Source organism: Leptopilina heterotoma, unplaced genomic scaffold, assembly GCF_015476425.1.
Source record: "Leptopilina heterotoma isolate Lh14 unplaced genomic scaffold, ASM1547642v1 Lhet_166, whole genome shotgun sequence".
Classification (NCBI taxonomy): Eukaryota; Metazoa; Arthropoda; class Insecta; order Hymenoptera; family Figitidae; genus Leptopilina; species Leptopilina heterotoma.
Window position 1 is genome coordinate 283,911 of NW_025110882.1, and position 16,966 is coordinate 300,876.

The following is a 16,966-nucleotide window of genomic DNA, read 5'->3' on the forward strand; positions in this document are numbered from 1 at the left end:
ATTGAATTCTTGGGAAGAATTCAAATTTAATTTTTAAAATAATTGAATTTCACAATGAATTTTATTATTTATAAAAATAATTGAATTTCACAATGAATATAATTATTTTATAAAAATAATTGAATTTTTCTGAAGAATATTATTAACATTGTATGAAAAATAATTGAATTCTTGCGAAGAATGTAATTAAATTTTTTGAAAATAATTGAAATTGAGCGAAGAATTTTAATATTTTCAAAAACAATTGAATTTTCACGAATAAGATTATTATTAAAAATGTATTAAAAATAATTGAATTTCTGCCGGAAATTTTATTATTTTTGAAAATATTGAGAATAATTGAATTTCAGTGAAGATTTTCAATATTTTATAAAAATATTTGAATGTATGCTAAGAATATTATTAAAATTTCTAGTAATTGAATTCTGTCGAGAAATTTTACTAAAATTTTATTAAAACTAATTGAATTCCTTCGAGTAATTTTATTATTTTTTAAAATATGGAAAATAATTGAAATCTTGCATAGAATTTAATTAAAATCTTTGAAAATAATTGAATTATGTGTGCAATGATTTGTAACTTCTCTAAAATTCAATTTTTTTAGTGTTTTTAGTAAAAATTCTTCTGTAAATCCATTATTTTTAATTTATAATTAAATATATTTTAAAGAATTTTCGAGTTTTTCTTTCTAAAAAAAAGCAGTTGACATAAAAAAGTTTACTATTTTCCGTCAGGTTTTATACCGTGTTTTTACTTCCTCTTACAAGAAACTTGGTGATTCAGATCGTAAAATTTCACCAACAAAACTTTACTTTTCTTTTTAACAACCATCTAAATTTGAATCAGCAACATTTCTAATAATTTACAAAAATTTATGCACTCGGTAAATATTTGAAATTTTTTCTAAAATTAAATTATTCTCCTTTCATATACCAAATATACAAAAACATAAAATATTACTTTATTATTCAGACTAATTTTCTTAAAACTGATATATTAATTCAAGAGACAACAGAAATTAAAATAGTCCAAACGACAAACTTTCGTTTCCACACAAAAGCACTTTGGATAATTAAAAATGATTTACAGCGTCCTATTGTGCTGGCGAGAATAAGGAAAAAAAAATTTGCGAGAAAAAAGTAAATAATTATGTATAAATCATTTTTCTTTTCGATGTTGTTGTCTGCGTGCGAGAATATTAACGTTTCAACGAGTATTTCCTCTCTTAAAGATAATAATTTATTATTTAACAGTTTAATCCATTATTCATGATTTTTGCGCGTTACGCAAATGTAAATACTCTCGAAAATTCTTAACATAATTTATTCATTATCTTATTAAGGAGAATTATTTGAGAATCTTTATAAATATTTGCAGAGAGGAAACTCCAAAGAGATTGTTGATAAAATGTTAATAATTCTATTGGAAACTCTTAGTTTGATGATGAATAATTTGGCAAAATTGTTTACCATAAAGGTTGTGTAAAAATTTATTTCTATGCAAAATTAACATCTCTTTTAGGAATTTTTATTCTGAAATTTAATGGCTGCAAAATTAGCTAATAATTATTTATCATAAACGTTATTTATGAACAAAATTTATAATAAGAGATGGAATATTGTCGACGTATTGGCGTCGCGACGCCGAGTCAACGATGGAATTTCATTATAGTTATCAATTGAATGTTTCTAATTTAATAAAGCCGATGTCGACTATTATCTACTAAAAATTTACTCTCTCGGAACGAAATCTGGTCTAATTTTTGTTCAAATAGATTTTATTTAATTCACAAATAGTTAAAGAAGAAAATCAATGTTTCTACTTTAGAAATTATTTTTATAATTATAACTCAAAGTATTTCGCTTTCTGAAAAATTTTCTTTTTCCAGAAAAAAAAATTGTTTTCTTTTTTTTCCATTTGAAATTGGATAAAATTGAAAAATGAAATTAAAATTTTTAAATTCTCCTAACATTACGAAGAAGTTATCGACAAAGAAATGGAAAATATTTTCGCTTACGAACGAAATGGAGTGCGTGAGGATATATATGAATTATTTCTCGAAGAGAATGAATCATATTGATTTCTATTTTACGAAAGAAAGCTCTTTATAAGTAGATTCATTGAATAATGGAAACATATAATGCATCAGTTTTTCTTTCTTTACGATTCAATTCACTTCTGCGCGAGAATTTTCAAATTTATTTGAAAATTTACCTATTTTTGTAGATGGAAAAAAAATTTTCCATCTACAAGTGATTGTAAAAATAATTTGATAAATCTAAATTTCTTTTTTCGAAAAAAAATCGAATTTTATTCATGAATTTAGTTTGATTTTAATTTATAAAAAATAGTACAAGTAATTTAGTGTTGTAAAAAATAATTATTAATTTTCATTGAAAAAAATGTATTTTATTCAAATAAAAGATTATTTTATTAAATAAATTTTTGTATCAAATAATTTGAATTAAATAATTTTTATATAATTAAAATTTTATTTGAAGTATATTATAGTAATCGGACTAATAAATTCAGCATTTGTAGCAAATACCATTTCATTGACTTAAATAAAAATTATTTCATATACAAATATTTGATACAATTATTTATTTGATAAAATACAAGAATTTATTATACAATTTATTATACAATAAAGATTTCTATATTGAAGTTAAAAACAGGCCTCGGATATTATTACCAAATTTAAATTATTTTAAATGGACTTTATAAAACTTCAATTATTTTTCAAAAGATTTTACCAAATTTCAATTATTTTAACTAGATTTTATTAAACTTCAATTATTTTTTAAAAGATTTTATCAAACTTCAATTATTTTAAATAGATTTTATCAAATTTCAATTATTTTTAAGAAATTTTACTAAATTTGAATTATCTGGAAATTTTTTAATTGCATATAATTGAAAAACTATTATCTTTCAAAAATTACTTTGAAATATTTTTGAAAATTTAATTTTTATAATTTCTTTGTTATAATTTTTAGAAAATATTTTACCTTAATAACTTTTATTAAGGTAAAATGTTCTTTTTATTAGAACAGTTACAATTATTATTATAAAAGATTGAATTTTTGTATTAAAATAATTGAATTCTCGAAGAATTTTCGGAAAATTTCTAAAAATAATTGATTTACAGTTGAAGTTTAGATTGTAGAATTCAAGAAAAAAAAATGGTAGAAAATAATTAAAGTTCGAAGAGTTGTAATTTTTAGAAATTATTAAATCCCAAAAGGTTTTAAATTGAAATTTAAAAAATTCTATTTCCCGTGTAAAAATAAATAAGTGTTTAAATATTTAACAGAATTATTCATGTTTTGAATATTTTAGAAATTAGGGAAATAGAAACTAAAAATTTTGTGATAACACTGAATTTAATAATCGACGTTTTTTGTATTTTTAATCGACTAAAGCGACTTTTTTTGGCCTTAAAGTCGATCCGAGGTTTGTAAAAAGAAAAATCGAATTTCATAGGTGGCAGCATGACCCGAGGTTTGAATTTGTCTTGCTTTCGCGTTTCTGTATTATCTACTGAAGTCAAAGAACTTTAACTCAACTGTTTAATTTTTGTACGATTTTATTTTCGCTCGATACAAAAATATTTGGTACGTTTGTATTTTTTAAAAAGAAAAATATGTGTATCACAATATTCAACAACCATATATTAATTCGGATATTTAGACTATCGCGATGATCGAAATTCAATGAAAAAGTTAAAAAAAGAACTTTTCAGTCTTTATAAAAGGCGTTATTTTTTAAAATAACAATAAAAGAAAATATTCTTTAATATGAACATGTAATGAAACGTAAGGAACAAAAAGAACTTAATTAACTTCGCAAGTTAAGAATTAACTTAACGAAATTTACTCAGAAAAAGTGAGTAAAAAAAATTAACTTAACGAAACTCACAAAAAAGTGAGTAAAAAAATGTCTTTATAAAAAAAATATCAGTCTGCTTTAAAGAACTTTAATCAACTCAATGGCAAATCGGTTCCTCTCCTTTTCGACATTAATAACTTTGACTTCCACCGATTGCCCTAGACCAAGAGTTATTCCCTTCATATACTTGGCAGGAATTAAACCATCTCGACAAACGCCAACGTCCACAAACGCTCCGAAATGCGTGACATTTCGCACCACTCCCTTTAGACTTGTGCCCATTTTGAGACTGTCGATTGTCGTCAAACTGCTTCTGAAGACTTGTTTATTTAATTTCGATCTGATATCATAGCCCTTGGACATCGTCAAGCCCTTGACGATTATTTCAATCGTCTCCTCGTCTGTCGCGAACTTTTTGGCGAGACTCGCGTAACCCAAATTTGTTCTCGATTTCACCTGATTGATGAACTGCTGATCGCCAAAGTCCTTAATGTCGGACTGACAGAATGTGAGAATTTTGTTTGCTGTCTCGTACGATTCGGGATGAATCCAAGTTTGATCTAAATAGTTTATGGGTTTTTTCAATTTAGATTTGGTTCCGGAAATTAAGGCGGTTTCTGGTATAATTCTGATGAAACCGGCGCACTGCTCGTAGGTTTTGTTGCCGATTCCCTTGACGTCGAGGAGTTGGGCTCTATTGGTGAAACTTCCGTTCTTTCGTCGCCAGTCGATTATGTTCGTCGCTTTGGATGAATTGAGACCGGCTATTTTTCTGAGTAGGCAGTGAGATGCTGTGTTTACGTCGACTCCGACGAAACTCACGGCTTCAGTCACAACCTGAAGAAAATCGAAAATAGTAAAGAAAATGATGAACAAAAAAATGCTTTGAACAAAAAAAAATGCCAAAACTAATTCTTAAGTTTTATTTGCTTTCTTTTTTTATTTGCTTTCTTCTTTCCTAACATTTTAAAAAATTATTATTCAATTTAAATGTTTTGAATAATAATTAAAAAAATTAATTAATTAATTAAAATTAATTTTAAAATTAATGTACTTGTACTTAGAATCAACTGAATTCTCAAGAAGAATTTAACAATAAATTTGAAAATAATCAACTTTTTAAAATAATAATCGTGTCTGTTATTAATTATAATAAAAAAAGTTTGTTTATTGAATTTTATTAAAGTTCTCAAAATAATTTATTTCCAGAGAAGAAATTTATTATTTATAAAAATAATTGAATTTTTGCGAATAATTTTTAAAAAATCTTTTTAAATAATTAATTTTATAGGAAAAATTTTAATATTTTTGAAAATAATGAAAACAATTGATTTCAGTTTGAAGAATTTTAATATTTTATAAAATAATTGAATTTTTGCTAAGAATATTAAAATTTCCAGTAATTGAATTTTTTCGAGAAATTTTACAAAAATTGTATTAAAAATAATTAAATTCCTGTGAGAAATTTTATTATTTTTTATAATATGGAAAATAATTGATTTCTTGCAAAGAATTTAATTATAATATTTAAAAAAAAAATTAGAATTTCATGAAGAACTTTTTTTTAGAAAGTAATTGAATTTTACGAAGAATATTATTAAAATTTTATTAATAATAATTTAATTTCTGGGAAAATTTGATATATTTTTGAAAATAATGGGAATAATTGAATTTCAGTGAAGAATTTTAATATTTTATAAAAATAATTGAATGTTTGCTAACAATATTATTAAAATTTCCAGTAATTGAACTCTGTCGAGAAATTTTACTAAAATTGTATTAAAAATAAATTAATTCTCTCGAGAAATTTTATTATTTTCTAAAATATGGAAAATAATTGAAATCTTGCATAGAATTTAATTAAAATCTTTGAAAATAATTGATTTTAATTAAGAATTTTTTTTTATAAAAATAATTGAATTTTTGCGAAGAATTTAATTAAAAGTTGGAAAATAATTGAATTTCACGAAGAATATTATTAAAATTTTATTAATAATAATTGAATTTGTGGGAAAATTTTATTTATTTTTGAAAATAATGACAATAATTGAATTTCAGTGAAGAGTTTTAGTATTTTATAAAAATAATTGAATGCTTGCTAAGAATATTATTAAAATCTCTAGTAATTGAATTCTTTCGAGAAAATTTATTATTTTTGAAGACAATGAAAATAATTGAATTCTTGCAAAAAATCTAATTAAAATTTTTGAAAATAATAAAAATAATTAAAATTCTTACAAAAAATCTAATTGAAATTTTTCAAAGTAATGAATATAATTGAATTCTTGCAAGAAATCTAATTAAAATTTATGGAAATAATTAATTTTAGCGAATAATTGAAATATTTTCAAGAAGAATTGAATTTACGAAGATTACTTTTTTAATTAAAATTTGTATTGAAAATAATTGAATTCCTGAGAAGAATATTATTATTTAAAAGAAGTCAAAAAGAACATGAATTAATGCTCACGGAATTAAGAGTGATATCCAGTTGTTTTTCCGGAACATCATGCTGATACATTCCGACTCCCAAGTGTTTCGGCTCAACCTTGACCAATTCGGCGAGTGGATCCTGCAATCTCCTCGCAATCGAAACTGCCGAAATCAAATTCGGATCCATACCAGAAAATTCCTTTTTCGCCTCCTCGCCACAACTGTAAATACTCGCTCCTGCTTCATTGATAATCGTGAACGAAACTTCGAGGTTTCCAAAGGCCTTCGACTTTATTAAATCAGACAAAAATTTCTCTGTCTCTCGACAAGCAGTCCCATTTCCCAAAGCCACCGACGTGCAACTGAATTTCTGCACCAAATGAATGAGAGTTCTTCCCGCCTCATTCCCTCGACCACTGTGCGGATATATTGTACACGTCTTGAGAACATCCCCATTTTCCGAAACGACAGCAAGTTTGCATCCGTGATAAAATCCTGGATCTACGCCCAGCACCGGTTGTCCCTTAAAAGGGGGAGTGAGAATCAATTGCTTGAGATTTGTCGCGAACACCTCAATTGACGCGAGTTCGGCTTTCTCGTTCATTTCGTTTCTGAATCGTCGCGCTATTGCTGGTTTGATGCTCTTTTTGTAGGAATAATCGTATCCGTCTTGAATCAAAGAGCCGTGTGTTTTCGTACAGTTCACTGCTTTTCGATAGAGAGACAGTACGTGATTCTTCAAATTTCTCTCGAATGAATCGGGAATGATAATTTTTACCGAGAGGAACTTTTCCGACTCTCCTCGATTTATGGCCAGAATTTGATAAGGTTTAATATTTCGTTCGTTCGATTTGAATTCGTAGTAGATTTCGTATTTATTTTCGTCGAAATTTTTCTTTCCGCCCTTCGGTTTCTTCTCTTCCGGAGCTTCTTTGGCATTTTTTGCCGCGTCCTTAGCTGCCTTTCCTTTGGTAACTTCGATTAGAATGAACGTTTCGTTTCGTAGTTCTCGAATTTTTTCGAATAGCGTTTTATCTTTGCTGATTACGTCTGACATTATGTGGATAATTCCTTCTTTAACTTCGTCTATTGATTTTAGTCCCTCTTTGGATGGATTGATTAGAGATTGTAAGTTTGGAAGATGTTCGGCTTGAAGTACGGCAGTTGTTATGGGTTCCAAACCGGCTTCTCGTGCTTTCTCGGCTAGTGAGCGTTTCGAGGGGGTTTTAAACATTGAGGCGATGTGCTCGAGGTCGTTTAGAGATTTTGTCGATTTGATTACTGCATGAATGTCGGGCGTCCATTTGCCCTGTTTGTCGATAGCTTTGATAATTGTCGCAGCTTTTTGTCTGATTGTTTTTGCTCGATCGTAGAGCTCTCTGATTGCTCTAAGTTGTTCGGCCTCCATTCCGCAGGTCATGTTTTTTCGATATCGTGCTATGAACGGAATTGTGTTGTCCTCCTTGAAAAGTTTTACTATATTGTTGGCAATTGGATATCGTATGTTGCCTACTTCGCTTATGTACTCTACATCCGTCCATTCTACACAAGGTAAACCGTGGATATTTAAATTTACGTCAATTTCTTCGATTTCTTGCGAATCGTCTGCGCTGCTATGTGCCTGAAAACATCAATAGTGGATAAAATCAAATTCGAACATTGTGGTTGAAAAATTATTGACAAAAATTAATAATAACAAAAACGAAATTTTATTAATTGAAAAAAATACGTTTTTCAAAAATAGTACGAGAAATTTATTTTATTCAAATTTTCTTAAATTGAAAATTGTGAAAATATTCAATAAACAATTAGCAAAGATAACTTGTGAGATTTCATACTAACGTCATCAATAATCCAAGGTGCTTCTTGTAAAGTACTTTGCTTCAAATTACCTTGACTGTAAGATTTCAATTTTTCAATATCTTTGAATGCATCCTGATTTTTTAAACTTTGATAATATTTGGAAACTTCGCTTGTTTCTCGTGGTGAAATAAATATTTCAATTTGTTGTTGATTTGAAACATTTGGGTAGGAAATTCGAGGTTCATTATAAGAAGGAAATATTACATTATTTGTTTGGGGAAATTGATATGAAATTTGACGAGACTGATTTAGTTCTGAATGACGTAATGCATTCCTTTGTATCTGAGATGTTTTGACAGTTGATTCCTTAAATGGATGCAATTAGATTAATTATAAAAACTAATTTAATAAATGTAATAACAGATTTATGCAATTAATATGTAATTCATTTAATTAATTCAATAATTAATTTAATTTAATTAATATCAATAATATTTATTATTATAAACTTAATGATAAATTCAGTAATAAATTTAATAAATTATAAAAAGGAAATCTTACATTATTTGTTGTTTGGGAAAATAGATTTGAAACTTGTCGAGACTGATTTAATTCTGAATGACGTAATGCATTCCTTTGTATGTGAGATTTTTTGACAGTTGGTTCCTTAAATATATGCAATTAGATTAATTATAAAAATTTATTTAATAACAAATTTAAAATCAAATTTAATAACAAAGTTAATAAAAAAGTAATAATTTTAAATAATAAAATGTTCACCTGCTTACGTGAGAAAATGCAACCCATTGTCTCGGAATATTACTCACAAGTTATCTCAATGTTATTGTCAACTTGTTAATTGTTTATACATTGATTATCACTCGATGATTTAGTAATAATACTCTACAATTCTAGAAAAAAGTAAGAAATATAAAAATGTCTTTAATGAAAGTCTTAATGTGATTCCCTTTCTTTAAGATATGAAAGAGTTATCTTAAAAAGTATAATATTACAGTTAGTTACATACTTAGTTACTTTTGTGTTTTCATTTTGTAACTTCTTTGTTTTTAACTTTTTAAATATCACTAACACTTCTTTTTAATTTTCCCTTAGTTGGAAATATATTATAATTTTCAGAAATCATTTTTATCAGGAAAAATAGTACAATTAATTCAAATATGTTTATAAAAAATCTCCTTTAGCAATATCGTTTTTACAAAATACAAAAATATATTTGTTATTGTCTTATTTATATTGACAATATTAACAATATGATGGAAATAAGTAAGAGAACTGTGCACCTCTGAGATAAATTCTAAAAAATAGATTTGAAAAGTACAAATTAACAACCTGTTGATTTTTAAATCAAAACAAAGGAAAAGTATGAAAATATTATAGGTTAGGTTACCTCTTGTTCTGCACGTTCTGTTTGTTCTGCTTGTTGAACTTCATCTCTCTTTCGCTTTCGATTTTTCACCCTTTCAGCCATTTCTCTCCTTCTGCCACGACCCACTCGATCTACGAAACCGTCAATGTCGTTTAAATTTAATTCTCCAAAACTATAGCGCCATACATCGTCATTATCAAAGACATAACCGCCGGGATAATGATCATCATAATATTCATAATAAGTGTTGTCATCATAATCGTCGTAATCCTCGTAGTATTCGTCATAATAGTAATCATCGTAGTCTCGGTAATAGTAGTAACTCATTTTTGAAAATGACTCTTGAGAAAGAAATTTAACACACAGAAAGTGAACTATTTTCACAAATTAATATTGTATTTTAATTACTTTACTTAAGTGAAAACTGCAAATTCGCAGAAAATTATGATCAGTTGGACTGTAACGACTGTTGTAAACAAAAGAACTGCGAGAAACTCGCGCGAACACGTAAAGTGTGTTTACAAATCGACCAATCAGAATGCTTTCGTAACAGTTGGTAACTCTGGAAAGTGTCGGTAAAACATTCTAATAACTTACCTGCGAGCGCGCCAATTTCAAATCGTAAAAATGAAAATTAAATTAAAAATTAAATGAAATTAAAAATACAAATTAAAAATGAAAAGAAAAATAATTATTTATTTCACAAATTGAACTTAAATTATTAGGTATTAAAATTACTAAAGAAATGAAAACATATAGTTAAAATCAATATTTAGTAAAATATAAATTAAAAATTTTTTTTATCTATAAAGTTTTTATAATATTTCTTTTAATATTAACTTTATTATTATCCAAAATTAAATTTAATTTTTACAAAGAATTTTACTATTTAAAAAAATAATTGAACTGTTTCGAAAGATTTATTAACATTTTAGAAAATAATTGAATTCTTTCATGAAATTTTTTTTAAATTTGATTAAAAATAATGGAATTTTTGCAAAAAATTTTATTATTTTAAAAAATAATTGAATTCTTTCGTGAAATTTATTTTAAGTTTTGTTGAAAATTATTGAATTTTTGCAAATAATTTTATTGTTTTTAAAAATAATTGAATCCTTTCATGAAATTCTTTTTTAATTTTGTTGAAAATAATTCAATTTTTCCAAAAAGTGTTATTTTTAAAAAAAATTGATTTTTTTTCGAAGAATATTATTATTTCTAAAAATAATTGAATTTTTGCCAAAAATTTTTACTATTTACAAAAATAATTGAATCGTTTCGAAGGATTTAATAAAATTTCAAAAAATAATTGAATTCTTTTGAAAAAATTTAATAACAAATTAAAGAAAGAAATAATTTTTTCTAAAATTTTAAAAATATAAATATAAATTGAAGGGTAAAAATACGAGAGACAGTTACATATATTTTTTTTCATTTTTATTATTTCCAAATTTCGCTTAGAACCCGAAAATTCTTTCACAATCTAATAATGATAATAATAATCATAATGTAATAATTGTAATAATAATCATAATAATTCATAGTAATTAAGTTTAACTTTAACGCCTGACAACGACGAAGTTTTTTTTTATATATTATATATTTATATAAGCTAATCCTTCCACGTATGATATGATTTTTTTTTTATTACAATATTTTACTTACGAGCAAAATCTTATTGCTTATTTTTTTTTTTCTTTAAATAGTATAATATATAATTACATATGATGATATGTTTTTTAGTAGTCCCAAAGATTAATATGCACAAGTTTGTGCAATGCCTCGCGTTGTGAGGCGGATTGGACGGATTAAAATGACACGATTAAAACATTCCTTAAATTGAGCAAATTTTTTTTTTTTATAACAAATTTATTTTCCTTTAAAGTTAAAAAAAAATGGTTATTAATTTTTTTCCTGAAAAATTTGTTAGGTCTAAGAATTTGTTTTAAAAATATTGATTTACTATTTAGATATACATTTTTTTTTCCATAATACAAAGTTTTTTTTTGGTTTTTTTTTTAGTTACTTGGATATCAAATTCGGATTGAGAAAATTCTTATTTCGAATTTTAAAGTATTCACAAATGCCCTTTATAATTTTAAAACTTTGTAAAATAGAATTTCTTTTTTTTGTCTATTCTAAATGAAAGTTTTGCTCAGTTTTTAGAATGTTTAAAGTATCCAATAGTAGATTACTCGACGAAGCCTAAGATTGTCTTTACTTCGTTTCTACTAATCGACGGTCCTGTTTTTTTTTATTTTTTTTCGAATATTTTTTTTACCGCCACTAGTGAATTCACTCTCTATTTATGTATACATTTAGTATTAGTGTCCCAAAACAAAAATTCGATTTACGTATTTGCTATAAAGAACGCATTTTTGGACTTATTTGCTTTTCAATAAATATTTCAAAGTAAATATTTTAAAATACTTTCGAATATTTAAAAATACTTTCGAATTTTTAAAAATATTTAAAAATTCTTTCGAATATTGAAAAATATTTTAAAATATTTAAAAATACTTTAGAATTAAAAATATTTAAAATTATTATTTAATAAAAAAAAGTAAACTTAATAAAAGATATTAATGTCTATTGTTGAATTAACGTTTACAGAAAAATTAACTAAAATAACTACTTAGAGAACTAATTAAAACACAGATAATAATTAAAAACTAATATTACTTTGAAAAATCACCTTTTCAATGCCGCTTTTTGTTTTTTTTTGTTTTTGATAATATTATTAAATATAAATTATAATAAATAAATTAAGAAAATATATTAATGCACGAGTATGTGTTCTCTATGTACAAATAATCGTCGTGTAAATAAATTAATACTTAATTATAATTAAGAGAATGTACAGATTGATTTTTGTTTTTCTTTTCTCTTTTGAAATTTCTTTTTTTTTTGTTCGTGAATTTTGTTTCGGGACATTGTGTTTTGTGTGTATATAATATATATAAGATTTTCTTCGACGCTGATCGCTACTTGAAAAGTTATTATTTAAATATCACAATAACCTCACACAAAAAGCTGTAACTAGTTTTACTGGTTCTCTGCTTTTACGGATTATCCGCGATTACATCAAAAATTAGTTCAAGAAATACTAATTACGCGTTTGTAAAAAGTCCCATGAGAAGAAGAAAAAAAAAGAAAATAATTCTGCGATAAATATTTTTCAAAGAAATACTCTATATTAAATATTGTAAATAAAAATAATAATTAACTATTTAAATATATTTCATTAATTATTTCCATTTAATTAATTATTTTTAATTAATTATTTTTATTTAATTTTTTTTATTTAATTAATTATTTCTATTTAATTAATTTGAATATTTGTAAATATTTGCCTTCAATTAATTTAAAGTTTGTAAATATTCGTATCTAATTAATTGTAAAAAATAATTTTTTTTTTCAGAATTATTTTCTTTTTTCTTTTGTCACAGGATGGTGTGTGATAAAGTTTTTTTTGTGTATGTGTGTTTAATGAAACATATATATCGTTGGCCCTCATTTTTCTTTTCATTCAACGCGCGCCCATAGCAAATTTATTCAATCTGAGAAAACCATTAAATCTTGAACCTACAATTGACAATACTTTCATATCTCTTCTACTTTCTTTTGCTACACCATTTTTTTTTCTTTTTGTCTTTTTTTTCTTGTTTTTTTCTTTTTTGTTTGTAAAAATCCACAAACGGATTTAAACATTTAATTAATTATATAATATTCACATATATTCCAATTCTCTACTAATAACGTACAACATTCTTTGTAAATTAAGTTAATTGCTAAACATTAAGCATTCGGTACTTTCATGCAAAGTAGCTGCATTCTTCAAGTATTAATCAAGTATGATTATTAAATAATTATTGGTCGGTAAGGTTTTTTTTTTTATCTATCTTGTAAAAAAGTGGTCGAGCTCTCGACAAATCGATTGATCATTTTGTGAATCATTACTATTCGCGAAAGCGTCATAAAAGATGCGAAGAAAAATATTTGATAAAGGGCCTTTCGATTTTGTAACAGTTTTTGAAATGGTAAACAATTTTTATATATTTTTTTTCTAAATAGCCGCATCGTTTTCATTCTAAAGTCTCTATTTCTCTAACACTTGTTTTTTATAATTAGTTTTCTTTTTTTGTAAATAAATTTTTTCGTGCATGAAAAAATTGTTTCTTTTTTAAATTAAATTATTTTCGTGCATGAAAAAATTGTTTGGGAACAAATTTGTAATATTTTCGATTTCCTAAAGTTTTAAAGTTTCAATGTGAATGAATTTTTTTTAATTTCAAAAATAAATGAAATAAAAAAAAGAAAAAGAAATATTTATTTCCTGAAGTTTTTTTCTTTTCAATTTTCCTTTTCATTCTTTCTCTTCAATTTTTCTTTTCATTTTTTCTCTTAATTTTTCTTTTCATTTAAAAATTACAGTTTTTGTAACGTAATTAATATTTGATAAAATAAATCGTTCATATTTAAACTTCTAAACTTTAGATTTTACTTTCGTTACAATAATTTCGAAGTTTTTCCTCTTTTTTTTTGATAATAGTGCAGTAAAATTATTACAAATATTACAAAGAATAAAAGTGATTCGCATTTTGCAATCAATTTTTTGAGAACTTACGGTCAATATAATCGATCACGCAGACACGTCGATCAAGATTCGCAAAAAACATTTAAAATACAATACCAACATTAGTAGCAAAAAAAAATTTTTTGACGCATGATATATTTTTATTTCTCGGAAAGAGCAGATATTTTTTATGATCCCAAAGTTCTGAGCGTTAAAACGAATTAAATTTTTTAAAAAATTAATTAAAAAGTTTTATTTTTTAATTAATTTTAGATTCAAAATTTTAAAAAATTCAATTTTAATAAAACGTTTCGAAATAAATCAACTGTTTTGAAAAATTTTTATAAAAATTCTTGTCATGCATTCAATTATTTTTATAGATAATAAAATTATTCGTAAGAATTGAATTTTCTTCAATACAATTTTAAGCAAATTTCCCGACGAATTCAATTATTTTTAAAGATAATAAAATTATTCGCAAGAATTCAATTATTTTAAAAAATTTTAATATAATTATTCGAAATAATTCAATTATTTTCGAAATTCATAAAATTTTTAGCAAGAATTCAATTATTTTCAAAAATGATAAAATTTGTTGCAAAAATTTAATTATTTTCAATATTATCCCGAAGAATTCAATTATTTTTACAGATAATAAAATTCTTCCCAGGAATTCAATTTTTTTAAATTTGAATAATATTCTTCGAAATAATTCAATTATTTTTAATATTATTTTTATTTTAATCAAGTTTATCGAAGAATTCAATTATTTTTATAGATATAATAACATTCTTCGCAGGAATTGAATTATTTTCAAAAATTTTGATAAATTTCGTCACAAGAATTCAATTACTTTCATAAATAATAAAGTAATTCGTAGAAATTCAATTATTTTCAGTACAATTTTTATAAAATTTCTCGGAATAATTCAATTATTTTCACAAGTAATAAAAATTATGAAATTTTATAAAAATGTTATGGAAAATAATTAAATTTCACGCGAAGAAAAAATCTTGACATGAATTAAATTATTTTTCGCACTTTCAGAAAATTTCTCGAAAGAAAATTTTGTTTATTTCTTTTTAAAATAAATTTTTATTACCTTATTTGCATTTTCATCAAAAAAATTATTTTTATTTTTAACAATTTTATTAAAATTTTGAATCATTATAAAAAAAAATTAGTCAATTTAATTAATTTAATTGTCCACTTTTTAAAAAAAAAATTAAATTTTAATTTAATTTTTTTTAAATCGATAATAATTAAATGGTAAAATTATATGAATTTTCTAAGATTAAAATCGATAATTGCAATCGATAATAATTTATAAAAATATTTTTTAATGACAAATATTTCTTTCAATCGAACGCTCAAAACTTGTGGAGCATTATTTTTTTTTTTTTAATAAGAATCTTGTAAACTTGAGATAAAATTTTCTTTGAATTATTAACAATATAGACTCTTTCATACGAAGTAAATTACAATTTTTTACTTTTTAGCTTTTTAGAATTCTCGATTGTTTTATTTTTATAATATAAATATTCTGTGTATTATACATTATAATATACAGAATTAGATTTTTCTAAAAAAATACGAATTGAATTTCAATTTTTTTCTATGGTGAATTTTTACGAGAAAAAAGAAAATATTGTCGACGGTAAAATTTAATTTCTTGAATTTCTTGTAAGTTTCATTATCGTTGATCACAAGTGTGGAAGATTCTGAGTAATTCGAAAGCATGTGTATATTAACAGAGTCGTATAGTCAGTCGAGAAATTCCACTTATCTTATTCATATAATTTTTTCAGTTCTCAATAATCTACGGCAATTATAATTTTATAGAAAAAATTGACCTGAATTACGTTTATAATTGAGATTTTTTTTTCTGTATTTCTTATATTTACAATAAATTAACTAAAATTCCTAATTCCAATAATTATATTTCTTTTAATTGAACTTGAGTTCTTAATTCTTTTAATTCCTTTAATTAAAATAATTAAAATTAAAAAAAAGAATTAAGAATTAAAATAATTCTTTTAATTTTTTATTTGCTTTCTTTTTAATTTTTTTCAATATTTCAATTAAAAAAAAAGTTTGAAAAATAAAGCTGATAATTAAGGTCAAATATTGATTTCTTTGAGTCGAGTATAATAAAATAAATCATGCGTCATAATTGAGGCTCTCTCCCACTCAATTTTCGCTTACACAAAAGTCAGTCATTCTCTCATATTTGGTACGCTCTATTTATTAACAGATGAATGCTAAGTACAAAAATCTGCAGAATCGCTGGAAAAATGAAAAGCGTAACCAGAAACAAAGTTTCAAGTGGCAAAAATTAATTATTTAAATTATTTGCAAAAAAAAGTTGATTTTTCTATAAAAACTATTTTAGAAATTATAATAAAGTTACGCTTCGTGATAAATTCAAGCGTGTCTGCGTGGGACGGGTGATGACACTTTCCTCGTTTTTTTTTCTTTTTTTTTCATCCTCTCTAAATACACTTCTCCTTTAAGACTTGAGTTTCACATCAAGTACTATTTTTTTTATTATTTTCTCGTTGACGGTTATAATTTGTACTTAAAATGTTTTTTTTTACAAGCGGCGAGAAGAAGAAATATCCAGAGAGAAAATATGTAACAAGTAACATTACAAGGCGAGACCCTTTTTTTCAATGTGGACTTGAGAATACTTTCGTTAATTAAATCTTATAAACTAATTTTCTATATTCTATAAAACACAGTACAGATATATTATTATATAGTTATAATTCTTTAATCGTTTCTATTTTTAAATATATCAAACAAAAAAATGCGTCAGTCCACATTAAAAAATTTTTAATTTAAAATAAAGATTATTATTTTATTACTCTTTTATT

At 24.2% G+C, this 16,966-nt stretch overlaps 2 protein-coding genes across 4 annotated transcripts in view; one reads left to right on the top strand and one right to left on the bottom strand.

Moving 5' to 3' along the window:
• The window catches only part of LOC122499272 (aquaporin-like), a 240,862-nt gene that overhangs the window by 102,055 nt on the left and 121,841 nt on the right, over positions 1-16,966 (top strand). The window lies entirely within an intron of this gene.
• Positions 3,572-9,953, bottom strand: LOC122499263 (S1 RNA-binding domain-containing protein 1). 3 transcript variants are annotated; one of them, XM_043607504.1, is made up of 6 exons: positions 9,536-9,672; positions 8,908-9,038; positions 8,689-8,793; positions 8,167-8,493; positions 6,362-7,945; positions 3,572-4,728 (listed from the first exon to the last, which is right to left on the bottom strand). In XM_043607504.1, exons 2-6 carry the CDS (start codon positions 8,932-8,934, stop codon positions 3,970-3,972), a joined length of 2,802 nt encoding a protein of 933 aa, XP_043463439.1. In that variant the 5' UTR covers positions 8,935-9,038; positions 9,536-9,672; the 3' UTR covers positions 3,572-3,969. The 3 variants fall into 3 exon arrangements, with proteins under 3 accessions (XP_043463439.1, XP_043463438.1, XP_043463440.1); XM_043607503.1 differs by lacking the exon at positions 9,536-9,672 and adding an exon at positions 9,155-9,172; XM_043607505.1 differs by lacking the exons at positions 8,167-8,493; positions 8,689-8,793; positions 8,908-9,038 and having other exon boundaries at positions 9,536-9,953.